Below are 27,000 nucleotides of genomic sequence, written 5' to 3' on the forward strand. Positions count from 1 at the left end.
GAATTTAGCACGAAAAGCTACTTAGAAGCCCATTTAGCCAAGTTATGCCAGCGACTTTCGCAGAAGAGAACGTTGATCGTTGACAAGCAGAAGATGATGCGCTGTGTGCTTCGTTTGTCGTTCTACCTACACAATGCATAGGGGGTCCATGCGCGGCTGCTGTATCGCCGTTTATCAACTCGAATCCAATTGCGCCCTTGAAGAAGTTTGGCCCTTTACGCTCGGATACTCGGGGACAAAAGTCTCGCCAGACCCCTCTTAGCGCCAACCGACTGAGAAAGTGCTGAGCTTCATATTATACAGTAATCAATGCATACATGAAGAATATCGTATCAGCGAAAGGAAACGGAACGGACGGTGATCACTTGTCAACCAGCCAGCTATCTTAGCAGGAGAGTAAGTTGCTGTCTCATGTTCAGTCGTTGTCGTCATCTGGCGTCTCGGTCCAGTCCTTGACTCGGCCTAATGGGCTGTCATCAAAACTACACGTATTGTACTCCTTCTGGACATCGAAAAATACTCACAGTCAGTGCAAAAGTACCCACCGGTTGTCGAGCCTTGTATAGCATTCTCTCCGCAGGTCGGACACTGCCTCCTGAAAGCTTCGCTTTCCGCCTCGAAGTATTCTTGGCCTGTGAAAGGGAAGTGAACACTCTGTTCCTTGGTAGTGTCGCGGGTTCCAACTCACACTCAGTGCACCAGTAATCGTCACGACCATTCTCCTGTTCCCCTTCGGTCAGACAGGTGGGACATTTCGGATTGCCGTTGTTAGTCCTGTAAATGTATGAGATCATCATTTGCACAGTGCACGGAGATGAGGTCATTTACATTATGAGGAGATGTCAAATCAGTCGTGTGAAATCTGTCGAAAGATCGAAGTCGGTTTGGTGGCAGTTGAGTGAGGTAGGTGGGGTGAATCACTTGGGTGGTAGCGAGGGATGACATGCGCCCCTCACTTGTTCTTATATAGTATGAAGCAGTCCTGACACGATTGCCATATTACCTCGGCAGAAGCGAAACAAAACGTCAGACAACGAGGCAGAACCATAAGCTAGCACAGCAGAAGTTGCAAACAAAAGCTCACTGTCGCGCTAGAAACATGATTTGAGAAGCATTTTTGGCTCCTCTTCCCTATACACCCAACCACACACTGAGTCGGCCATTGATAACGACGACTAAGAATAGCCATATCTGCGGTCGGAAAAGAAGAAGGAAAGAAGCTGGGCTTGGCAGTGCGCGGAGAAGTCGAGGCGCGCCACATATGTAACTACAACAGTCGTAGGTGGCTCCGTTTGAGTCTCCGACCACAGCCGTAATGGCGCAGTTGAGCAAGCTTCTTTGTTCGTATGCTTGAGCTTGGTGTAGCGTGCTGTATACACCTCTGCACTGCACCGCCACCGCCAATCTCCGTGGAACATGGAGGTCCGCCCGTAACTTTTGACGCAAGGACCGACCGGTTACGCCCTAAACGCATAGTGGTCGCGGTGCCTCGTGTGCGCTAAGGGCTATTGTATCCATGTATACTTGTCCGTGTGAAGTTGCACTCACTAAAAGCCTAGATCTTAACTCTTCTTCTTCGTTGTATGTCTTTATTCGTCGCTCCTGCGTCTCATCTCACTTACAACACAAGCTCCGACCAAATGCACTACCTGCTTCGAAATCCTTGTGATTTGGAAGGCTGCTCTAAGTCGGTGCTCGGGCCCATTGCTTTTTGTGACACTTGCGGGGTCATCCGCTGCGCCGAACACATGTTGTATCCTTTTCATGCGTGTCCTTGGTTTCTCGTGAGTAAATCGTTGTGCACCGCTGTTATTGTGATGCATGCTGAACCTGCCCCATAGAAACAGGACAAAACCATGAGAGATAGGGAGATTTACGGGCTTAGAAGGCAATATGAAAATGCGATAGTAGGTGATAGAAAATCCATTCGTGCTAGGACCCATACTTAGTTTGCTTTCTCAGCTGAACCGCACCCTTCAAGGTCTGGACTCGATGGTGATCATCCAGCAAGCTCAAGCGCTTCGTCCTGGTCATACCTGTACCTTCTCGCTGCCACTCGACCACCTCGCCATAAAGAGAACTCGAGGTCCGAAAAACTATTCTGGTATGAACATCCATTTCCCTATCGACTTTGACGACGGAATCAGATGGTTGGTCCGAGCAAGGTTGGTCAAGGTCTATCGACCGCCTATCGACATGCAGAAAAAGATCATGGAGAGTGAGGTGGCAACTATGAAGTTCCTGAGAATGCACAACATACCGGTCCCAAATGCTTGGCTTTCCCACGGAGAGGATAGTAAATCTGCCGTCACCAACGTGAACGAAATCGGTATGTCTTTATGGTTCACGTCACTTATTCCTAACCAGCCTCTTCTTGTAGAACAAAGTCCAAATTACTTCTTCGAAGAATTCCTCGGAGGGCAACCATGGATCCGGAGCCCAACACCTCTAACGAACGGTATCGTCGGCGAAAAGATCGCTCGAACGTTCATCACCGACTTGGCCCGTCTCCATCAGTCAATCTCTTGTATCCCGCTCGCCGGAAACGGTATCGGTTCGCTCATGCCTGGTGTGGAGAAGAGGAGCTCTCCTCAAGTAGGACCGCTCATCCAGGGAAGCTTGCTCATGACCCCCGACCCACCTTACTTCCTTGGACCCTTCAAAACCAACAAAGAACGCTACCTTGCCAAGATAGATGCTGTCTTGAACTGCATACATCAAGGATGCATCGTGTTGGTGGATCCGGTTGGCTGTTTCCTTGCGCATTTGGAAATGAGGGATCTGGTGGAAACCAATGAGCAGATGAGCAGGGAGGAAACAGAATTCTTCGTCAAACATGCCGACGACAAGAACGATCAGTACATGCTAGCAGAGGATGGACACATAGTTGGAGTCCTTGACTGGGAGTGGTGAGTACCAACTAAGCATCGTCCGAAATTCGTATGCCATTCAGTCTCATCTCTTTATTTCAGGGCTTATGTCACAACTAAATCAGAGGCGTTCTGTGCACCTACGGGATTGTATTGGAACCAGGAATGGGCGAAAGGGAACAATGCCTTGACGGAAGAGGAACTCATTCTCATTGGCGCCCACGAGAGTATGGGACGACCCGACCTCGCCGATTGTGTTCGAAATGGGAGGATATACCAGCGTCTGATGGAAAGTATCAGAGATGATGATCCTTTTGGTCCCCATCTTCATCGCATCAACGCGCTGCGAGAGGCGTTCCTCGGCGAACAGGCTGGAAAGCCTTACAACAGCATCGACGAGTGGAGAACTGCCAAGCTACATGAGTATAGAGACGATAAGAGGATTGGAGAGATCAAAACTTGGGTGAAGAGCAGAAGGGAGGAGTCTAGAGCGGAAACCGAAAGGATAAGAGTTGGAGAGGGCCTCCCACCGAGGGTCGTCACAAAATACACAATGTTAAAGCGACAAGAGACGGAAGACATCGGCAAAGGAAAAGATGGAAGTATGAACGCTACGGCAGATGGGACGCTTGCCGATCTGTTCAGCGAGACGACACACTCCGTTACGGTCAAAGAAGTTAGCATCGATGGAGCGTCATCTGAGCTATAATAAGGATGCAGGTGTAAGATAGTCAATTACAGACGGAGAGCGAATAGAGGGTGAGTGAAAGGTGCTCCCTCGTCAACATTTGTGGGGAAGTTGTCGTTTAGATATGGTTTAGGTTGTCGGTTCACCCGGCGGTTATGACGAAGCCGGATGAATCGTTAATCGCAATGGACGGGATAGAATAGCTGGCGGCCGACCGACAAATAGGCTACACAAAGTTTGGAATACACCTCTACAGCGAATGCAGATGTCTGTATGGCGTTAGAGTGGCATCTGACCTGACTGTATAACTCACATGACCTTTTGCACAAAGGAACGGTCTAAATTCGTCGACGACCAATTTATTATTATCATCATTTTCGTGTTGCAATCGGGTGGACGGCGCCGAGTAACAAGATAGCTTCGATTAGTTACGTAACAAGTGAGATATTTCCCTGAGTGGCGGTAACAACGGAGTACCAATCCTATCCTGACTGACACACTGACACCGACGACGACCAGGCAATCACAAAAGTGGTCACTCTGGAATGACTTAGTTACGCTAACACGTAGAGTATTCAGTCAGTCACACTCCCCCTTTCCACTATCCCCAATCAACTATTATCAACTTGCACTCTTACTGCACTTATCCATTCGTCCTTCGACCATTTCGTTGTGCATAAATCAGTCAGCAAACGCTTGAGAGACGATAACCGCATCACCGTGAAAGCGAATGCAATAAAGTGGAGGAGGGACTCTTAAGGGAAAAGCACACAACTCACTCGGTCCCTGTTATCGATCATCCTGATCCCTCGTTACCAGTAATCACTCGAATTTCAACGTAGAGTACAGCTTCACCCACGTCGACATCTAGGATATACATTCGTACATACACCATCAAGGCGAACGAGAGCAATATGTCCTGTGGGTGACAAAGAGGACGACTCCGTACGAGGTGAGTTGCAATCAGATATGACTAACTTTATTCCTCAACCCATTCACATCAAATCAAAGAGTTGAACCAACGCTCCATCCACCTATCCCGTAGCCTTTTTGATAAGACATGGAACACATTCACTGACTGGATAACCATATCATACCCAATAGTCTATCTTTCCTGAACACTCAATAACCTTTCGCCTTCTGTGCCACTCCACATTATCTGCCCACACATACTTGCATTCGAAGAAGAGACTCGCGACGCCGTCAGAAATCAGATCTATCCCCGGCGGTTGCAGCCCCGTCACATATAGCCATCCAAGTGATCAACGTACCATCACCAGTCCGCCCACGAGCGCGTCCGATATCGTAATCGTTACCCTCCTGCTCCATCATCGGTTCGAAAGTCGAAAGGCCTACCGTCATTCTTATCACCCTTCCGGTATCGTTCGCGTCGTTGGAAGAACCGGGCTCAGAGAAGGACCTTCGTAGTCAAATATTGGCGCTGGGATATTCGTGGGGAGCGTCAAGCTACCTAGCAACAAAGGGCCGTTTGCTATTGGTCAAGTGAGTCAGCCGTTCCTCTGTTGCGGTCCCTCACGTCCTTCCCGCCTACAATCCTGGGAGTCGCAGATTGATCTATCATTCGAGCATAGACTTCTGCACAATGTCCAGCGGCGTTTTCTACCTCGATGAAGACCGCGAACGCGACCACGACTCTTCTCCAGACCCATCACCGTCCCCTCGGTATTCTCCAACCTTTCCAGCCGATACTACCAAATCGTCCAGCCCGACAATATCCACAACGTCAAACACCTCAAATACGATACCTCACCTGCAAATACCCCCCACAAATATCTTGAGTCCCATACCCACACCGGTAGGGCAAGCCCTTCCACAGCATCGGAAACATCCTGCACCATTCGCTGCAACTCCATCGTTCCCGTCTCCATTGGCGCAAGCGATCACTGTACCCACCCACTCTGATACCTCTTCTTCTTCTTCTCACTCCTCTCCGAATCACTCTGATGACGAAACCGAGCTCAATCATCGATTGAGTCTGCCGTCGTCGCCGGCGTTGTCAGCAAGTAGTGGTACGCCAAGGAGGCCTGCTGAACAGTTTCCTCGCGCTCGCACCGCGAGTCCCAAACCTGTCAGTCGATCAGGTAGTCCGTCAACGTCACGACCATCTAGTCCGAGTCAGGCTTCTCGACCGCAAGTCCTCACGCCAAGTGGCCTCCTTATGAAGAATAAGAGATCAGGTAGCGGTTCGTCTCTTGCCGGCAATCTACCTCCACCGTCGAGGCAGTCACCACCAAGGACAGCCACTACCAGAAAGGAGTCGCCCACACATCCTGGGTCCCGACGATTTGAAAATGTCGCTAGAGGTCAATCTAGCGATACCACATCTGTATCTTCGCGAACACGTAGCGAGAGTAGCGGAAGCTCTAGTGGCTTGGGCATACCCCCTCCTGCTAGTGCTGCAGGATCGAGCCCCCTCGCTTTCGGCAGTCCAGAACTCGAACCAATAGGGGATGAGTCCCCGCGACAGCGACCTGTGCCTATACCATCAACGATGAATGAAGGGTCAAAGGATGGGAACATACTGGGACTAGGATGGGGTGGCGCCTGGGACACAGCCTCCGGTTCCGGATCGTCGTTTGGCAGTGGCAGTGGGAGCTTGAGAGACAAAGGAAAGGGAAAGGACGTCATGGGACCATCCAGTCCACGCCGGGAAAGAGAGCGAACAGCGCCGGTGGGGTTTGCAAGGTGAGTAAAGTGTTTCTCAAGGGGTGCCTGCTAGAAGATGCATGCTGACTTGGTAATGTAGTCCACAACGACAGCGACGTGCCTCCGAGTTCCTCAACCCATCGTCCTTAGATACACGAAAGCTGTCGATCTCAGGCGGCGGGCGGGCATCCTTTGGACCGAACACTGTGACGAGCCTCTCTACATCCGCTTCCATGGTCTCACCGCTCAATCCCTTGCCATCTCCATGGGGAACGGCGTCAGAGGCGTCAACTACATTTAGCCCGTCAAGCATGGCCAGCGATAGTTCATCTGCGCCCACGTCAACTTCATCTACCACAGGAGGTGCTATCAAACTCAATCGAGTACCAACCAGTGTCAGACTTGCAGCGGATCTTCTACGCAACACCAATACCGCAACGCCGCCTCCAAATGCCGCAAATACAGGTAGTCCTCCCTCAGGGACTTCGACAGCATCGGTACCGACTCCTAATCCTTCACCCGTCGCCGATACACCCGGTCAGAGCGTGGCAGGGTCGCCTCCCAAAGCCACAAAAGATTTAGGACATTTCTCATCCATGCCTCCGCCACAAGTGAAAGCTGTCATTGATCTCGGAAAGGGACGCCCGACCTTATCAGTGCCCACGACCCCTGTCGGTTCCAGAACACCTTCTCCCACGGTGGAGAAAAACCTGCCAGGCGGTACAGGAGAGACTGCTCGATCATCAAGCCTAAATCTTGCTCCGCCCGGCGCGTTCAAAACACCATTGCTACCTCCGCTTCCGCGACCTCGACCGTCGCTGCCAGTAGCCCCAGCGGAACCGCTTAGTGGAGGAGCTCGACTTCACCGTTACCGCACATCCATGCATGAAGCTACCATCAAGTCTACCATGGCTGCCGACCTTATCGACTCTCCTCCAACTTGGTCTTCGCCGTCACCGAACGGCGAAGCGTCTACAGCGTTGCCGGATACATCACCAAAAACCGCTTCTTTCGGTCTAGGCTTGAACATGGCGCCTACCACTGCGTTTCAAGTTCCTAAAGGTGTGTCGGGGACTGTGACACCCGGAGCTCCGGCTGCGGGAGCTGCTCGGACCAGGTCGACAACAGAGAAAGGCATTGCGATGGATTTGGCAGGTTTCTCTGGCCTTGGAGACGCCGCAAGTCATGCAAGCATGATCATGCAGAGTAGACAAGCGAAATTGCAGCGATGGCGACCCACAAGCGCCGGCAAAGAGGTAAGTATGTTAGCTCACGGTGTAACTTTGGCTGACGAGACGTGCCTAGACACGTGTGGCTGGCATGCTTCCTCCCACCTTCAATCGCTCTACCAGTACCGGCGCTCCAGCGATGCTTGCTGCTCCCCGAGCTGATCGACAAGCGCAGTGGGGAGATCTGAAAGGTCCTCCAACGGCAGCTTCGTCCCCAGGCGAAGACTTGCCACCTATACCGATGGGTATGCACGAACTCACCAGGAGTGTATCACAGGTGGTGGGCACGCCTGGACCGAGACTGGCAGACCGTTCGAGTGGACCGGGACCTGCTCACGCTAACACGGGACCTTCGCGCTTCTCGGCTATACCTCCAGGTCTTGGAATGGAACGCCAAGCAAGTGCGAGTGGAACGGTTGGGGGGATTGAATGGGTGGATTGGATGGACTGCTACAAGCGATACAAGGAGGCGAAGATTCGGGCGGAAGCGGAAGTTGGGCGACCAAAGGCACAACATCCAGGTAGCACTCCACCTGAGCCTCGCTCATCCGTAACGGTCCCGATCCCGGAAGAACCGATTAGGCAATCACTGGACATGGATGTTACCCCGACGCCGAATTACGATCATGGCAGCGCGATCGCACTAACGCCGACGACTTCAAGGGACGATTTCAACCCTCCGTCTTCTAATTCTGGTTCCCTCCGTCGCCGAAGTCTGTCCATCAGGTCGTCGCTCTCTCTCATCGACCCCAAGCTGTCACCGAACCAGAAAAGAGCCAACATCTTCGAACGATCCAGACAGACATCGAGTAGTTCAATCAAGACTGACATATCGTCGTCAGCTGGCAACAAGAAGAAGAAGAACCTTGTTAACAAGATGGAAGGATGGTGGAACGCTGTGAAAAGCAACTTTGTTCCAGAAGGTCAGCATTACCCAAGCAGACCTAGCAACCTCAGCAGAACCCAGAACCGTATCCCTTCCGCCCCGACATCTCGGCGTACTAGCGATATTCCTCCTATTTCTCGTCCAGAATCGATATTGCTTGCTCCAGAACCTATTCGTAGGGATTCGGGCATGTCATTGCGGCAAGTCACGTCTCACACTGAGCTTCGACCTCGAGTATCCGCTTCTTTTGACGCTCGTAGCTCGCACGAGGGCACTGGCCTTGTCGGATCAACCTCCGCCGATATCGCACATCTGTCGCGACAATCGTCGACAGAGACGGCTACACCCTCTCACCTTCCTCATGTCCCGATGCGGCACCCATCAACTGTTCCAGAAGAATCCTCGATACCTCCCAGCAGAGGCAGCGCTTCTCTGGAAGCCCGTCGACGACAGCCTAATCTCAGATTGGAACTCGATTCGAATGTACTAACTCAACCGAGTTCGCGAAACAGTGGATCAGGAAATTCGCAGCATAATCCTAGGATGGTACCACTAAACAGTGGTACCCAAGATCGACCAAGTCAAGGCACCTCCCGATCGTCATCATACTCCCAATCACTTGGTCCAGGTCTGACTCCAGGGGTACCGAAGTGGGATACTACCCCTTCCCCGATTTACGCGATGGGTTCCGACCAGTCACATGACAAGGAGAACAAACCGGTAGCTCCCGGAGCGGAGATCACTGTTGCCTCGGTCAGAAGACATGTCAAACACCGTCTGAATGCGGCGAAAGACACTTGCGACGTCACGCTGAAGAAGGCTATTGATGCAATCACCGGGTTTGTAGAGAAACAGAGAGAAGAAGTGCCCGATACAGAGGTCCCGGCGGATTACTTCGAGTCACTCAACCTTAATGATTCACCGATCATTGATGGGGACGATACCGAAAGTGATGTTGGCGAGAAATATGACAGCGAGGGTGTTCGATCTCGTGCCGGTAAGCAGATTCTAAGTTGCAAGTCGAGAGGCCAGGTGCTAATCTCGCAACAGTTTCCTCTTCTCGCGGTCCTTCCCGAGCCCCGAGCAGACGACCGTCTATCTCACAAAATGCTCTTAGTCCTACAAGACGCACCTCCATGCTGCCCGCCAGTCCTAATCGCGTTGCAAGACGGCGACCCAGCGCGGTGCCGCGAAGTCATGCCGCTCGACCAGGCCGTAACATGTCACTTGCTCTGGACCGAACTCAATCGAATACCAGCTCGAGGTCCACCTCTCGTTCGCGATCACCGATGCCCCTTCGCGCTGCTTTGCCACAAAACCCTCAAGATGAGTCGGATGGCGATCGACTATTCTTGACCGCTTTACAGGACCTCATCGTTTTGGCGACGGAGGTGCTCGACTCTAGTGTCAACAACCTTGTGTCTCGGCCCACCATGTGTACGGACATCATTCAGAAGTTGCAGAGGGTTGGCTCGAAATGGGATGACCATGACGATTGGCCTGGACGTGACTGGTACGTCGACATCCTGATGGCTGTAGCAAATCTCAGTCGAGTGCTTGATTGGTGGGAGGCAGAAAAGGGGTTCTGGAATTTCGACGAGGAGATGGAGGACGAGGCTCTTCTCTTCGTCATGAAGCCCTCAAGGGAAGAATCACGGTTCGATCAGGAGTTCAAGGCTGCACTTCCCGAGACAGCCTTCTCTCCTGGACCCAATGCGGGCCCTCTGCCCGGAATGGAACAGCCCCATCTGGCTGTCAACTTGAGCGTACCATCTCCCACGGATACCGCCGCTCCCCCAACTTCTAAGACCATCACGGGCACCGCAGCGAGTTCACCGAAAGCGCAAGCGGTCGAAGATCTGAGGTTTTTGGCGGATCACGCGAAGAGTGTGAATATCGTCATGGAATTGAGTCTACAAGGAGAACAGATCGAGTATGTCAATGACGCAATCATGGAAGTTATAGGGTGAGTACACGATCTGTAGGAATGACTCACACGTATAGATGTCAACTGATACTTTATCAGACGCGAGCCTGAGGACGTGCTGGAGCGACCGATTACAGATCTACTTGCACCGGGTGACGCGTCGGTATTCGCGGAAGCTACTCAGACTCTGGTTGAGGACGACAACAACACGGTCCAGTTGCGATTCCGATTCGAAGTACATGAGTTGGAGGAGGAAGTGAAAGAGGATCGTCAGCCTGGACCGGTGTATATCGAGCTCGAGGGTGTGGGTATGCTCATGCGAGAGAATAACGAGCCTTCGCATACCATGTGGGTTTTGAAACCGGTCCCAGCTACTCAGGTCGACGCGATTACCGATGCTGCCTTCCCTCAAGACGGTAATATATCCACTGAAGGTATTCTTTGCCGTATTTGCGAGCGAGAAATCGTTACGTGGTTCTTTGAAAAGCACAACGAGACTTGCGATGCGGTACATCGACTCGAAGCGGAGATCATGGAGTGCAACGATTGCATGCACGATCTTCAACAGACAGTAGTCAAGCTCAACTCGGAAATCGATACTGCTCTTCCTAACAAGCCGGCCCAATATCAAGGTGTCCTTTTCTTTACTCTACCCGATTCTATTACTGCGAACGACGAGGGTGCCGTGACCGCTATGCCTCAAGGTGTGGAGATTCGAAAGGTCGCTCACGAGCATCTGCAAGACGTCGTCAATATTCTCAGTGCTGCCAGGCAAATCGAGACCCCATCAGTGCAGGAAGACGAAGCAGATCTTCCGTTCACGGTGCAACGATATCTCTCTCCGCAATCGGAGGAAAAGCTACAACGCATCACAAGATGGCAACGGCCTCAGACCGGAGATCGGGTTCTCAACTTGTTATTCACGCACGTTGAGGATCAGCTTAGACGGAAACAGAAGGCGATCGCGCGAATGCAGAGCACGATTCGATACTCGGAGAAGACAAGACACGAATGGGAGGACAAGGTCAACCAGATCCTGGCGGAGAGAGACGACGGCAGTCAGTCTGAGAGTGGATCAGAGGGGGCTGAGGGAGGCCAATCGCCTACCGAGACACCTCAGGTTCCACCTGTGAACGAAGCGCCGGAGACATCGCCACCTGGTCCGAGAAAGATTGCACCGAAAGCTAGATTACCCATAACACAAGGTCACCCTCATCGTCAACCTTCGACCTTTGGGGAATCTTCTATCTCATCAACTGTTCCTCCTACTCCTGCTGTACCTCCTACACCAGCACCGGTAATTCTCTCGTCCCCTTCAGTTGACGTTGTTCCGCCGCCGATCCTATCGCCAGAGCTCGAACCAGATGTAGCCCCGCCGCCTGCACCGAGACGTACCAGCACTAAACCCGAGTCTAAGCCAGCCTCACCTCTGTTGGTGCCTCATGACAAACATAGTCATCATCGACGCGTCTCTACTTCGAAAGCGTTCCGCGATGGTCCTCTTTCCCCTCGGCTACCCTCCGCGGCTCTGCAATCTCGGGCTGCTCAGCCGTCCATCAAGGACTTCGAGATCATCAAGCCTATCAGTCGAGGTGCCTTCGGTTCGGTGTATCTCGCCAAGAAAGTGGCCACTGGCGATTACTTTGCTATCAAGGCCTTGAAGAAGTCGGACATGATTGCAAAGAACCAGATCACCAATGTCAAAGCCGAAAGAACTATCTTGATGAATCAAGCCAGCTCTCCCTACGTTGCCAAGTTGTTCTTCTCCTTCCAGTCGAAGGATTACCTGTACCTTGTGATGGAATACCTGAACGGTGGAGATTGTGCTTCGTTGGTGAAGACTTTGGGTGGTTTGAGTGAGGACTGGGCGAGAAATTACACAGCAGAGGTCGTGCTGGGGCTGGAGTATCTTCATGCGAGGAATATCGTTCATCGGTGAGCATCATTACACATAATCGATGAGTGAACTGATAACAATCAACAGTGATATCAAACCTGACAATCTTCTTATCGACGCCCGTGGTCATCTCAAGCTTACCGATTTTGGACTGTCGCGTATCGGTTTGCTCAATCGTCAAGTGGGAGGACCTCGACCGGCTTTCTTGAGGGGAACCTCTCTCCGAGGGTCTACTCGTCAACGGCCTTCAATGGCTCGTACCGTGTCTGGTTCGTCCAATGATTCTCCTTTGATTTCGCCCGACATCTTGTCCGCACAACCGATGTCGGGTATCAATCAGTCTTACTTCGCTCAAGTACATGACTCGGACGAATCTAGCGGTTCCGAATCGGCTGGCATCATTCCCAAGCACATGCGACAGTTGTCTGTGGCCACGAGACTCTCTTCTGAACTGGGAACGCCGTCGATGAGTGGTCGAGAGCCACCGAGGTTTGTCGGTACACCGGACTATCTGGCACCGGAGAGTATACTGGGTATCGGTCAGGACGATAAAGCGGTCGATTGGTGGGCTCTGGGTGTGGTGCTCTACGAATTCTTGTATGGTATACCACCCTTCCATGCGGAAACTCCAGAGAAAGTCTTCGACAATGTCGTATCGCGGAGGATCAACTGGCACGAAGACGAGATTGAGATGTCGCCCGAAGCGAGAGATCTCATGGACCGATTGATGTGTTCTGATCCGCAAAAGAGATTGGGAGCAAGAGGTGCAGACGAAGTAAAACGCCATCCGTTCTTCGAGTCAATCAATTGGGACACCATCTCCACAGCAGAAGCTAGTTTTGTTCCGGAAGTCACGGATCCCGAGTCGACAGACTACTTCGACTCTCGTGGCGCAGCTCATACATTCCATGACGAAGACGCTGTTCCTCAGGTGCTCAAGCAAGCTGCCGGTGCTAAACCAACCGACCCTGCGCCTAACGCTGCGGCCGATATGAGCGCTATCGTTGACGACATCGACGATCAAGATGACTTTGGTGCTTTCAACTTCAAGAACCTCCCGGTGCTCAAGCAAGCCAACGACGACGTGATTCGAAAGATGAGGGTCGATTCAATGGCTCCTATTGGTCAAGCACTGGAAGGTGCAGCACCGGTGACGAGGAACAGGCCAAGAAGTTTGTCGATCAAGCTCAGAGATAGAGCCAAACGAAAACCTTCAGACATCAATGCAGCTTTCAACGGTCCTCCATCTCCGACAACGTCCACTTCCTCTGCGGCGTCAACACCGTCACGAGCTAGCATCGCCCCTACTACCCCTGGGATGGCTCCGACTCTACCTCAACACATACGTCGACCTTCAGAATTGAACGCTCTGGACAGGGTCAAGCTGTCCGAAGATGCAGATAATAAGAGACGTGATTCGCTTTCGACCCCTATCAGAGCCCGCGCAGGTTCAGGCTCCAGCGTAGGAAGTACGAGCGCGGAGCTTTGGCGACAGAGGAGACAGGCGTCGTTGAACTCGGAAGTGGGACATTTACAAGGGTCATTGATTCCTCTTGAGAGTCCGGAAGGAGGAAGACATGTACCGGGATCGACTCTGGACGTGCTGATAGCAGAGGACAACCCCATATCACAGAAGGTCAGTCGAACTACACATCCTCTTCAGACTGAAGTTGCAAAATATGCTGATATCTACTTCACCTTGCAGATCCTGGAGACGCTACTCACCAGGATGGGATGCCGGTGCATCTGTGTGGACGATGGTCCTGCCGCTCTTGCCGCTACAATGGGCAGTATCCGTAAGTGGCCTTGAGTCGCCTTGAGCTCACTGAAGAGAGAAAGGCTAACGCTTATACAGGGTTCGACGTTATCATCTGTGACATCCATATGCCCGTCGTCAGTGGTGAACAAGTGGCGCGTATGATTCGCTCGACGAACAATCATAACCAGAACACACCCAGTGAGTCTCCCTTTCTCTGTACAGTCTTTTCCTTCAACCCATTCTGCGCTTGCTGTACCTTTCCACTTGTCACTCGTATGACTTCCTGCCACTTGACCGTATGCTTACAAGCCGACTTTCGCCACTCAGTCATCGCTGCAACATCGTATGAGCAACACCAAGCTATTACCGAAGAAGGCACTGTCTTCTCCGCCGTTCTCGCGAAACCTGTATCCAAGGCAGACCTGATCAAGTGTTTGGCTAAACTTGGATTCGTGTTGAGTGCAGGGAACGATGGAAACGCCCATGTTCAAATGGCTTAATAAACAGTTGTCACTGTCTCACCTCTTCGTCGTGTAACTGCTTCTTCTCATATCTTACTATACCTTGGAGTCGTGGTTTGGGAAAGAGATCTGAATGGCGAATCCAATCTGATTTATGTCGGAAAGCAGTGGAGTCACACAATTTGCCTTTTCTTTATACCTATTTATAGTCTGACACTGGAATTGCAAGTACTGCCTTTGAACTGTATTGTCTTGTATCAATAGGTGTTGTTTTTATATGCATGCATCATGAGTCTAGGATCAGAGTATAAGTTGGTTACCATACCAGCTGGCTGGATGATAGGAGCAATCGTCGAACGCATGAATTACCGTTAGCGGCACTGAGAATTGCTTCCTTGTTCCGCCTCCGAAATCACTTCCTTCTCTGGTTTTTCCGCCACCGCCGTGTCGGATCGATCATCCTTCTTCGTGCAGGTCTTCAGCAACCTGCTCCTTATTTCCGTCTCTTGTTTCGCCTCCTTCTCGGCTCTTGCAGCCTTAGCCTTTCCTCTTCCAACCAGAACTTTCAACCTCTTATCGTCTTCGTACTTGTCCAACATGATTTGTCTCCAATCTTCGAACGATCCAAAGAGAGGTCCTTTCTCTCCCTCTTTGTCGTCACCGGAGAAGGCGTCGTAGATGCCATTCAGGTCCGTTACTCGCACAGGTGCAAACGGATGTCTGGGGAAGAGAATCCACTCTAGTCGTTGGTAAAGTCTGCCATTCCTTACGCAATCCGCTAGATCAGACCGACCTGCTCGCTCGTGTGCCTCGATAAGGAGATGCTCTTCGCGAGTGAGGACGTTTCGGCCGTCGAGGAAGGTTTGGTCGTGATATAGATCTAAGTGGGCGCAGAATGCTTCGGCCTTGCTAGTTACGATCGCACTGAAGTGAGGAACGTAGAGTCAGTTTTTGGTAGCAAGCGAAATGTACTGTATTGAGTGAGAAGCTACAGTACTCACCGCTCCCAATCTATCGCACCGCTGGTATGTCCATCTTCCAAGAACATGTACTGATCGTTCCTATCCTCTCCATGCTTGATAAAGAATTCCGTTTCTTCCCTCGCCAGCTCCTCACACCCTTCAACCAGTTCCTTCACTTCGAGCAACATCATGTACCCGTCCACAGGGTGCCACACCCACAGATTACCCGCGACGATGTAGTTGAGACCCAGATCAATCTTGGTGAGATATCGGTCTTTCTGCGAATTGAATGGACCGAAGAAATATGGTGGATTGGGGATCATCAAGAAACTCCTCTGGATCAAGGGTCCAACTATGTATTCGTATCCTCCCTTTTCGGTCGCGAAAGTGGAACTGGAAGAGGGATAGAGCGATCCGATACCTTTGATATGAGGACCAAGATTGATTTGGGATATGGTTTGGTGGAATTGAGCGAGATCGGAGATGTAGTTTTCAGCAAAGGAAGAGTTGATCTTGTCAATGGTGAGAGGGGCGAAGTCTTTAACGATAGCGTCGCCGGGTAAGAATTCGATGAAGAAGCAGTCCACCGTGCCAGAAGCTACATTCAAAAGGGCTTACAGTCAGCGACGACCAACAATCACATCAGTCCTTGAAGAGCCAACCACCTTTGATCACGTCCGCCACTGGATCCAAGCTCGGTGGCATCCATGCATTCGGCACTTTCGCTCCCGCTCCTTTCAACACTTGCATCGTAATCACCTCACTCTTGGTCACCATCTCCTGCAGATCAGCAGGCGGACAGTCGTCATGTGCTTGTCGAGCACGGACGAGCCATTTGACCCCGTCATCGAAATCGATCACGAAATGGATATTGAGACCATTATGCCTTGTGGGTGAGGAACGGATCTCGTCAGTGTTGGAAGGGAGGTGAACGGTACATGAGTGGTTTTGTCGAAGGGCTTGGGCTTGGAGGATGATAGTGCTTTGGTCAAGACCTCGAAGTGTGCGCGTCCACTGTATAACATCGAGTGCAAACCCAGGTCAATCTGCATGTACAGACGCGAGTCTGATGAAACTCACGCTTCTGTCTTCAGCATCCCTTTGATCTTGCAGGTACCTGGCGTAACCCCCCTTCCTCCTGATCTGAGTACCAATCATTCGTCAGGACTGACATTCGTATATCAAACGATTCAGAAAATTGCATGGAGAGGGCACTTACTTCAGGAGAGAAGCAGTGGTGAGTATCACCGCGAAAGTGGTCCTTGCACCGGATCCCCCAACAGGACACACAAACTCCAACGGGACCAAGGACAGCAGCATCGCAGCCTTCGTACTGACACTGCCGATTGATCATGTATAACATCGTACTGCTATAACTCACTTGGAGAAGGTACGAAAGGATATAGGGTGGGTGAAGAATGAAGTTTACGATGAATGAGACTGTAAGGACAGGAGAGCAAAGTGCGTTGTTAGGCAAGAAGGACAATGGGAAAAGTTGATTGGTGCAACCTCGTCGAAAACACGAGGCAACATGGTCAAGTATGGTCAAGTTCCGACCAAACCCTCAGCGATCGTGTCTAGGGCGTAACAACCGGGTGCTTGTGTGTTGTGTATTTGTGTATGCAAGGGAACATTTTCATTTCATTACGCTGTAGGGTTGGTGAAACGAAGCGCCACATTCGCAGCAAGGACCTTAAGAATGGTTCACCATGCTCACCACTTGATGCTATTGCATGTGTATTTTGGTTCTGAGCTTTACATCAACCAATCACGAATAACAACGAATGTAAGGGAGATGATGTCCTACTTCACTCGTACGGCGTGCTGCGCGGCACATTGCGCACAAACAACGATTGGTCCGATCGCGATGTGTTGGACGTGTCGCAAATTCTTTTGTTCTGACCACAAAAATGACCCAGAACATCTGTGTTGCACGATACCGGTGAGTGCAGACATTTCGTACTGTTTCACGAAGGTGGACTAACGGATGCTCGTTTAGTATGACGATGATGGACAGAGAGTTCGAGACGAGATCACCAAAGCTGCTGAAATCGAAATCGTAAGTTAAAGTTCGTCATGTCGAATGATTTAATTACTGGATGCTGACGAAATACAGTTCGAGCGAACAATTCGTGGTCTTGACGCAAAACTCATCGTCCAACAAGCTCAGTCATTACGACCAGGTCACACATGCACCTTCGAGCTTCCCACAGTCTTGCAGAGCGGCCCGGAAGAGTATAGCATGTTCAACTATCACTTCCCGCTTGAATTTGATGACGGCATCAAATGGTTGGTCCGTGCACGACGAGCGAGCTGGGAAGTGCCACCTCTTGAAGTCCAGTTACTGGTGGATGAATGTGAGGTCACTACGATGCGAGTTCTCAAGGCTGCGGGAGCATCCGTACCTAACGCATGGCTGCCTCGACAGATCGATGTTCATGACAAGAAAGGTGAGTGTCTCGGGACAACAGGGGTTGCCTCAAATGAAGAGTCAGACATTGACTGCACAATCTGATTCGTCTAGCTGTTCATCGTACTTCGTACATATTTGTCGAGTTTCTCGAGGGAAGACCTTTGATCACGAACGCGGCACCTTTGACCACCGGGACGATAATCGAGGAGCTCGCATCCAGACTTATCAACGATATGGCCCGACATCACCAAGCTATCTCGCGCATCAGAATTGATCCTCAGCAAGCCGGTATCGGTTCTCTGTATCAGAATCATGAAGGCACACCCCGATACAAGATTGGTCCTTTCACCGTCGCCAGCATCATGATGATACCTGATCCACCATACTTCTTCGGACCATTCAAGACCAACAAGGAACGATATTTAAGACGAATCGACATGTCTTTGCATTGGATCATGCACGATTCGTTTCTCTTGCTTGATCCTGTGGGAAAGTTCCTCTCGTTGCTGGAGGTTTGGGACCTGGTTGAGGGGAATGAAGAGTTAGGGAAAGAGGAAACCGAGGTTTACATCAAGCATGGGGATGATAAGAACGACCAGTATATGTTGAGGGAGGATGGATCTTTAGTCGGACTTATCGATTGGGAATGGTGCGTCTGACAACATCACTCTTGCTCAAGAGATAGATGCACAGCTGACTGTCAAAGCTAATCTTTCTCTGTCAGGGCTTATGTTACCACCAAAGCCGAAGCGTTCTGCGCACCCGTAGGTCTATATCTCACTCCAGCATATATCAACGGCAACGACGATCTCAGTAAAGAAGAACATCTTCTGATCGCCGCACACGAACGTCTTGGTCGTCCGGACCTAGCGGACTGCGTGAGGAACGGTCGAATATATCACAGACTTGACGACAGTTTGACATACTTTGATCCTTACGGACCGAAACTCGAGGCGGTCAATGCTATTCGAAGGACTTTCTTGGGTGATAAGGCAGGAATGCCGTTCCAGACTCATGATGAGTGGAAGAAGAGTGCTTTGGAGAAGTATGGGAAGAATGAACACGTTCAGGAACTCATCAGGAGGTATGGGGAGCGATTCAGAAAGAAGAAAGTGGAAGATACCGTAGACAGCAGTGTCGAGCATCAACATCAGACCGAGGAGGAGGAGGATATTGTTGATAACGACCGAAGGCACTGAGAGAAGGGAAAGGAGTTCAAGACGTGGGGTATATGAATCGCGTTAAGGTCCTATGCATTTATCTATTGAACTGATATGTTTTCTCTATGTATGTCTATGCCACATCGTCGGCTGGTGCCGTAAGGAAAATTATATGTACTGTAGGGGCCGGTCATCTATAATTGTAAAGAGAGGTCTGTATGCGAGCAATTGAATCAATCGGGAGAATGAGGTTGATGATTGTCGTCCGTATCGTTGTTCGATCGAGTATTATATGGACATGTTGAGGGTGATAGTGAAACAAGGTCATGAATATTGCAGTTTGCGGTCAAAGAAGGTCGAAAGATAGGTTGAGAATCGATCGGCTAGCACTGCATATAACAGACAGCACGAATGGAGTAACATGATGCGAGGCGAGGACCGGAGACTGTTTGGTTGAGGAAGTGTCAGCGTTGTCTCTCATTCATTCCGTCACTTCGAAGAGCGAGTGTAGAGAGGGATATTGTACTAGACGGACCTCTCGAAGTCCGCCACATCCGAGTCAAGCAAACACTCACTAGCACCCATTGCACACATCTTGAACCTCTGTTCGCACTGCTGTCGACAGTAGAAGATCATATGGACTGGTGCGAACTGTGCTGATGTGGTTGTTGCGAAGAGCAAGACGACAAGCAGGAAGAGCATGAGTATCGTGGTGTTTGAGAGGGTGTGACGTGTTGAGGAGGATGACATGGTGCTCCGTTTTATTTGTGTCAAGTTCCGTCCGAAGATTTTGTTGTGGAAATGAAAGGTGGAGGTCAGACGACGAGTTATTCTTGGAGTTAGACGTATTGGAAAAGGAAAGAGGAAGAAGGAGTAAGAATCCAATGGACAGATATATATACCTCGTCTTTCCTTCCTCTTGATCCAACGACCTCTTTGTTGCATCCTCGGTCAGGTTGTTTGATCACAAGACAAGACCGGCATCGGCACAGCCATCGAAATTTTCCCACCATCATCACTCGTTTCCACAGTCGTGTTGTACTGTACATTGACGAGGACGAGGACGTGCGCCCGACGCCCGATGTCAGAACAAATTTTTTGCGTGGGCGGACCAAGCTGCGAAAATGTCCGAAGAGGTAGTCAATGCGTCGAACTAAGAGGACTGTATATGGTCTGGACCTTGGCGTTGAGGGAGGGCGTTCATGTACCTCGGATTCAAAGCACTTGTCCTTGGACAAGTGGGTTTGTCATGATGAAAGTACATCCAAGTGATACCTCTTCGAAAGCTTTGTACAGTATCTCAGTCCTAAGTGGCGGCTTGACGACGATGATTGGTGTGTCAGATCAGACGTGCGCCCGCTGAGAGCCATGACGGTTCCAGACCTATCGGCGAGTCAACCTGCTCAACCAGAACACATTCAGCCTACTATACCGCTTCCTGCATCTCTCGCTTATACAAAAGTCCAGGCCATCGTATAGGATCAAATCGCTACAGATCTTGATCCCAGAGCTTATGTTCGATCAAAGCGTCTGGACGCCGCCGCAGTCTGATATCCATTGCCGCACCCTGACATCATAGCGTCAGGACCGTGAATCGCACGATCATGCATCCAGCTTGAGCATGATGCTGCCTTGAGGGTACTTATCGTCTCTTCCAGGTTGAGTGAGAAATCCGATCGGTGGTACACATATTCCAAAACCTATTTCCATCTTTTGAAATGCGGCGAGACACTGAGCAGCTTGACAACTATTGCTACTGTGTATGTCACTGGACGTTCACATCATATCAGGCAAGGGTTCAATTGACTAGACCTGCAAGAGCTACCGCCCGCTTGACCGTCCTGTTATGATCCTCTTGAACTATTTGTAGATTGGGGGAGTGAGGTCAATATGAAGTAATTCTCTTGAGCTTCGGGGGACCGGAACTAATCTGCTGTAAGCGTGTTCAGATCTGGCGATACCGCATCGAACGAAACACAGTAAAACTGGTACGAAAGTGAAGTGACTCAACGTGCTAATATTTCCATGCATCGCTTGACTAAACTTAATGCCTTTCAGCCCGACTGATGCCACTTGGCATCTTCCGACAAGTTACCGGCGGTGGTTGAAACCCTCTGAGTGTAAGGGACGACCCCGTGCCTTGGGTTGACACGTGAGAAAGCCGTCAAAACAAGGTCAAGGCGATCATCATCGTCATCCGAGCAGCGTTTCATCCTGCTCTCTCAAACCTTTTCCCTTTCAACCTGTCTTTGTTTTTTGTTCTCCGTCACACAGCAACACCACAGCACTGCTTTGCCATGCTCGGACCTTGAGAAGGCGAGAAAAGAGGATATGCGGCTATGAAGCGACTACCTGACGTGTAATATGACCATGTTGTCATTCCGTGTTTCATCTCCTTCGCACTGGTAAATTTTGGACTACAATCGTCTTTCAACTTTCGTCTTGGAAGTCGTATTCGAGCCTCACTGAGATAGGAGGTTCTCTCGGAACCGGTGCTACTTCAACATCACTATGGAGGACGACAACAAGACCTTCTGGGAGCGGTTGTCTCACCATCTTAACTTCTTTAGAGTACATCTATTGCTTTTCACTTTCACACCCAGTAAGTTGACCGGTTAAGACACCTCTCACAAACGTAGTTGACCCCCTTCTACACGTTCAGTTGTTGCAGCATGTATCCTCTACGCGGCCAATGGCTCGGCGTCTGGAAACGCCAACAGCACCGACACCGGACAGCAGAAAGTGACGTTCATTGACAGTCTCTTCGTCTGCTTTTCGGCTATGTCGTGAGTTTGATTCACTACAACGTGAATGGTAATCCAGGGGCTGATATCGACCAATCTACAGAACTACCGGTCTTGTTACTGTCAAGTAGGTTTACTAGCTATCCACCACTCCATTCCGCTCGAAAGCACAATCTAACCGCGTTTATCAGCCTCTCCGCACTTCACCCTTTCCAGCAATTTGTACTTTACTTCCTCTTCATCATCGGCGACTACTCCTTCGTTTCCCTTATCATGGTAATCGTTCGAAAGCGATACTTCCGAACACATTGTGAACAACTTCTGTTAAACGATCGTCTCCGACGGACGAACACTATCAACCCAAAAGCATCAATTCACGGCTTCACTATAGCACCAGAAAGCGCTCCAACCGTGAAGAAGGTCAAAGGGCAGAAGTTGCACATCTCAGGACCCGTTGATGGACATCGAATTGAAGATTACGTGGAGGATCGAAGTATTCAGCAAGTGACGGACTCACCTGTGGATATGACCTTTGAGCGAAACGGAGATGGAGCAGCGAGTACGGCTTCGACGTTGGGGAGATCGTCTGCAGCCTTGCTGCAAAATGGAGCATCGCTCTACCGCACTGATTCACCACAAGTAATAACCACCGCACTGCCTGATCCGATATCAAGCAGAGCTCGACAATTCACAGCAAGACAACGACTTCGACAGCAGACTCGTATGGCTACCATCAATATAGGCGAGCTTCAACATTCTCGGGCACAACAACCTTACAATCCTCCACCACAACTCCCTCCGATTCGACTTCAATCACGACCAACTGCTACATTCCACGTCCCATCCGACCCAGAGCCTGTGAGCCATCATATTCCTCATCCAATCGGTCACAAGCATACAGGTTACGGGGGTTTCCCCACTCCCCTTGAGATCTTGAACCAATTCATACCTCAGGGAGCAAAGCAAAAGTTTGGCAAACCTGTTAGACGAATGGCACTCTTCACCCCTTCTGTTTATGCGGCCTCTTATCAACATGGAAACGAAGAGAGCTGGAGTGAAGCAATCAAAGGTTCGGTTGCCAAGTGGATGCCGGAAGGGTTGACAGGTCTCGTCGTGGGACGGAACAGTCGATTCTGGACAGAAGAGCTGGAAGATGAAGAGTTGGAGCAGATTGGAGGTGTGGAATACAGAGCTTTGAAGTTGTTGACTTACTTTGTTTCAAGTGTGAGCATCAATTCCTCGTGGAACGGAAATGCAACCCCTTGTCGGGGGAAGCTAAACCTCGTTGCGTTCTGTTTCACAGTATATCATCCTGTGGCATGCTGTACCGTTTGCCATCATTTCTATCTACTTCTCGAAAATTCATCACTGGGATTCTGCTTTTCAGGCAAGTAGCGGAGTCCAGTCAGGAACAGTGGATAAGACTTGGTTCTCCCTCTTCCTGTCTTCCGCTGCGTACACTGGTAGTGGAATGAGGTATGTACTTCGACCACGGAAGGTCTCCTTTTACATTTGAACCTCACGGAGTTCTGACTGCCTCTCCCCTAGCTTGATCGATCAGGGTCTTGCTCCTTTTCAGACCTGTTATCTGGTCATATATGTCCTTATCGTTGTCATGCTTGCTGGTAATCATGCGCTACCAGTGATGCTTCGGTTCTGCATCTGGCTCGGAACCAAAATCTTCCGCCAAGGAACGATACATGAGACGTTGCATTTCTTACTCGAACATCCGAGACGGTGAGTGTACCCTTCGGCGCTAAGTCCTCAAGGATAGCTGACAACCTACACTCCATAGTTGCTTTTTGTATCTCTTCCCTAGTCACCAAACATGGTATCTTGTCGTGATTCTTATTGCATTCATGTGAGCACTGTTTACGTGTTGTCTGTCGACGGGGCTGATCCTGAGCTTTGGCGTACAGGGTGATTGAGCTGTTCAGCTTCCTGGTACTCAATATCGGATTACCGGTCTTGGACAGTCTAGGTGGCTGGGAGAGGTTCTCAGATGGCCTTTTGCAAAGCTTGAGTGTCCGAGCTGCTGGCTTTGGAATTGTATCGGTGTCCCAGATGGCGCCAGCCGTGCTGTTCATGTACATTGTAAGTCAAGGAAGGGTATCAGCTTTGAAGACGGTCAGTTGATGTCTGTCCAGATCGTCATGTACATCGCTATCTATCGTGAGCTTTTCCGCGCGGACGGATGGAGAGTTGGCTGACGAGGGGATATGATAGCCATTGCAATGTCTGTTCGGTCCACCAACGTGTACGAAGAACAAGGTAAGTATGAGTCTGAGGGTCCGCGACATATGCGGCATACTGATAGTGTCATCTTACAGCTCTTGGAGTCTATGATCACGAAGATCCCGAGACTTCCAGTGAAGATGAACCGGAGTTCAAAGGGCCAAAGCGTGAGGTATTTAGGTGAGTGAGCCTTCCTTCGAACCAGGAAGTTTGACACTGACATAGTGCTTGGATGATAAAGCAAGTATCTACTGTGGCATATGCGTCGACAGCTTGCGTTTGACATCTGGCCATTGGCCGTCGCCGTTTTCATGATCTGCATATTTGAGCGAGGCAAGATCCTTGATCCAACCAAGTGAGTCAACAAACTCTACGATTACGGTGCTTCTCGAGGGAGGATGACAGCTGACTTCGTTGACCTTCCCAGAGATGCCTGGTTTACGGTCTTCCGAATTCTTTTCGAGTGCACCAGTGCCTACTCGACTATAGGTCTCACGTTGGGAACACCAAACAACAATTTCTCGTTTTCGGGTGAATTTGGCACAGTCTCGAAGATCATTGTGAGTTGCCCTTGACTAGCTGTCCACTACAGAGTGCATTTACTTTTCAGATCGATGCTAACGATTCTTTGGTAGATGATGGTAGTAATGCTAAGAGGAAGACATCGTGGCTTACCAGTTGCAATCGATCGGTAAGTTCCGTTCTTGTTCTCACCATCTGTGCCACATCGCTTGAGAAGAACTCCCGGACTGATGATTAGGAAATGTACAGGGCTATCCTCTTACCGACTGAGTATGCGCGAATATCGAAACCTGCCGATGGTCTTGAGAAGACGACTTCAAGACCCACTGCTACTCGCGGGGAAACGAATCGGAATAAGGGACAGCAGGTGGTTAAGACGGGATGATTGTTAAAGCATAGGACATGTTACATTTGCATTGCATGGATAGATGAACTGTATAATATGATAACATACACGGTCTTGTATTTATTAGCTGTTGTGCGCATGGACGATCTCCGCAAGCTGTATTACAACTGCAACCGATATCACAGACGGATTCCGTGCTGGTCACTTACGGCCATGGTATTCCCATAAGTGATGAGGTACAGGGATGACCGAGTGAGAACGGACGATCGGCCGGATCATGTATAGTCTAGGCGTCTCCTCACCTATTGTTCAGCATGTTCCGACATGTCCGTGGTGGGCACAGAAGGCTCGTGCGCTATAAGCTCCGCCCCACAGGATGTCAACTAGGGTCACATCTGTGAGAAACTGTGAGATTGTTCAGTATTTTCCACATCTCTTCTCTTATAATCTTGTTGCGTGGTATCCTAAACCCTTATTTCTCCCTCAACAGCACCTTCCTTCAAAGCGACTCCGTCGCATATCTTGAAGATGCTCTACTGGCAATGCCAGTACAACGACTGTACTAATCCGTCGGTGCCTGATAATGGAGATTGCGGCGCATGTGGTAAACACCTCTGCAAACAACACCTCACAGACGAGTTTCACCCCTGCCGTTCTCTGGAGGTGAGTGTATCACGTCCATCTAGTTCGACGATAAGTTGATAACATGCTGTCTTTCCTGTCTTTCAGGAGGAGAAGTTTTGGGAGGCTGTTAACGCAACTTCGAAAAACGAAGTAAGAAGTCCCACCAGATTGGTGGTCTGTGCGCCTGCTGACCTTGTGATTTCCTTACTGTAGCTCCAAGCCACTCTCGAAGCGGTTCGCAAGCTCAACATGATCGATTTAGCCTCCCAGCATCGACCAGGACACACTTGCATTGCTACAATTCCGAACGATATCGACGACTTCCTTCGAGGAGGAATCAACCTGCATATCCCAATTACCTTTGATGACGGCGTTAAATGGCTCGCTCGTATCCCACAACAGAACTTCAAAGCGCCTCCTTATCACCTGGGACAGATGATCACTGAAAGTGCTATAGTTACGATGGACGTCCTCAAGGGTGCCTGTGCACTTATTCCGAGCGCTTACGTCCCCCTCGTCCTGCCCAAATCCCCTTGTGAAGGAAAAGGTGTAAATGAGCGTAAGTCACTTTTATGCGCATTCAAGGTCATTCACGAAAGAACAAACATTGATGAGAGCTTTGTTGATGTAGCCAACTACCATTTCCTTGACTACCTTGCCGGCTCGCCATGCCCGTGTCCCATCTTCGACGGAGTCGAGAACCAGGATATGATCTCAAACACACTTCGTGACCTCGCCAAATTCTACGTCAACCTTTCTTCTGTGTCGTTCCCTTCTTTCGGTAGTCTCATTAAGACTCCCACAGGTGAAACGGTCGCCGGTCCACTCATCTCCACAACATTCTGTAATCCCCATCGCGAACCTTACTTTCCCGGTCCGTTCAGATCGGCAAAAGCACGATGGCTCGGTTGTATCGATCACGTCCTGAACGAGATTGAGGAAGGAAAGGCTTTCCAGATGGACCCTGTGCGCAACTACTTGGCTCATCTGGAGATCAGGGAAACGGTGATGGAGTGTGAGAGGTTCGGCGATAAGCAGGAAGAATGCTATATTAAGCATGCGGATGATAAGGGCGATCAGATTCTTGTAGACGCGGAAGGGAACATCACAGGAATCATCGATTGGGACTGGTGAGTACAGCATCAGCTGAATTTCCCCTCCATACATTGCGGACATCCTTCCGATCTCGACTTCCAGGGCATACACTACCAGCAAAGCAGAAGCTTTCGCTTCCCCACTCGCACTTATCGACCCAGACTCCGTCTTTACCTCCTCCAACGATCTCACAGCGTACGAAGAACGTTTCATGCAAGAATACATCAATCTCGGTCGACCAGATCTGGCAGACTGCATCAAAGGTGGCAGACTGTATCTTCGTCTGGATTTCACGGTAGGGAAAGAGTTTGACGAAGTCATGATGGAAGGTCTGAGAGATGCGATGGGGAGGGATAAGCTTGGTTTGGATGTGGAAGGATGGGAACAGTGGGCGAGGGATCGTTACCGGGATCATAAGGGCTTGCGAAGGGTGATTCGGGCAGTGAGGAACAGCGCTCAAAATTAAGTCAGCCATTCTGCCATGCAGACAACACCTCGCCTATGCATAGGATCAG

The 27,000-nt window shown here is 50.3% G+C and overlaps 6 protein-coding genes across 6 annotated transcripts; 5 read left to right on the forward strand and 1 right to left on the reverse strand.

Moving 5' to 3' along the window:
- Positions 1-1,640: 1,640 nt before the first annotated feature.
- CI109_102638 (uncharacterized protein) lies at positions 1,641-3,579 on the forward strand (the record flags this gene model as incomplete). The annotated part of the gene is made up of 4 exons (XM_032006357.2): positions 1,641-1,784; positions 1,842-1,907; positions 1,963-2,909; positions 2,973-3,579. 4 exons carry the CDS (start codon positions 1,641-1,643, stop codon positions 3,577-3,579), a joined length of 1,764 nt encoding a protein of 587 aa, XP_031859378.2.
- Positions 3,580-5,161: 1,582 nt separating this feature from the next.
- On the forward strand, positions 5,162-14,423 carry CI109_102639 (uncharacterized protein; the record flags this gene model as incomplete). Its single annotated transcript, XM_032006358.1, has 9 exons — positions 5,162-6,264; positions 6,326-7,481; positions 7,531-9,337; positions 9,391-10,306; positions 10,367-12,202; positions 12,252-13,800; positions 13,870-13,960; positions 14,020-14,121; positions 14,251-14,423. The coding sequence occupies 9 exons, from the start codon at positions 5,162-5,164 to the stop codon at positions 14,421-14,423; spliced, it is 8,733 nt and encodes a 2,910-aa protein (XP_031859379.1).
- A 332-nt stretch (positions 14,424-14,755) lies between these two features.
- CI109_102640 (uncharacterized protein) lies at positions 14,756-16,879 on the reverse strand (the record flags this gene model as incomplete). The annotated part of the gene is made up of 6 exons (XM_032006359.2): positions 14,756-15,308; positions 15,386-15,944; positions 16,012-16,360; positions 16,427-16,484; positions 16,566-16,685; positions 16,776-16,879. 6 exons carry the CDS (start codon positions 16,877-16,879, stop codon positions 14,756-14,758), a joined length of 1,743 nt encoding a protein of 580 aa, XP_031859380.2.
- A 334-nt stretch (positions 16,880-17,213) lies between these two features.
- On the forward strand, positions 17,214-18,958 carry CI109_102641 (uncharacterized protein; the record flags this gene model as incomplete). Its single annotated transcript, XM_032006360.1, has 5 exons — positions 17,214-17,288; positions 17,346-17,405; positions 17,463-17,796; positions 17,871-18,408; positions 18,484-18,958. The coding sequence occupies 5 exons, from the start codon at positions 17,214-17,216 to the stop codon at positions 18,956-18,958; spliced, it is 1,482 nt and encodes a 493-aa protein (XP_031859381.1).
- A 2,472-nt stretch (positions 18,959-21,430) lies between these two features.
- Positions 21,431-24,805, forward strand: CI109_102642 (uncharacterized protein; the record flags this gene model as incomplete). The annotated part of the gene is made up of 15 exons (XM_032006361.1): positions 21,431-21,521; positions 21,582-21,705; positions 21,767-21,790; positions 21,855-22,887; positions 22,967-23,139; positions 23,212-23,400; positions 23,459-23,524; positions 23,583-23,757; positions 23,811-23,835; positions 23,890-23,934; positions 23,994-24,078; positions 24,140-24,253; positions 24,326-24,458; positions 24,534-24,589; positions 24,670-24,805. 15 exons carry the CDS (start codon positions 21,431-21,433, stop codon positions 24,803-24,805), a joined length of 2,469 nt encoding a protein of 822 aa, XP_031859382.1.
- Positions 24,806-25,142: 337 nt separating this feature from the next.
- CI109_102643 (uncharacterized protein) lies at positions 25,143-26,951 on the forward strand (the record flags this gene model as incomplete). Its single annotated transcript, XM_032006362.2, has 6 exons — positions 25,143-25,173; positions 25,257-25,429; positions 25,496-25,540; positions 25,604-25,949; positions 26,022-26,520; positions 26,588-26,951. The coding sequence occupies 6 exons, from the start codon at positions 25,143-25,145 to the stop codon at positions 26,949-26,951; spliced, it is 1,458 nt and encodes a 485-aa protein (XP_031859383.2).
- Between the last annotated feature and the right edge of the window lie 49 nt (positions 26,952-27,000).

Source organism: Kwoniella shandongensis, chromosome 4 (assembly GCF_008629635.2).
Source record: "Kwoniella shandongensis chromosome 4, complete sequence".
NCBI classification, from domain to species: Eukaryota; Fungi; Basidiomycota; class Tremellomycetes; order Tremellales; family Cryptococcaceae; genus Kwoniella; species Kwoniella shandongensis.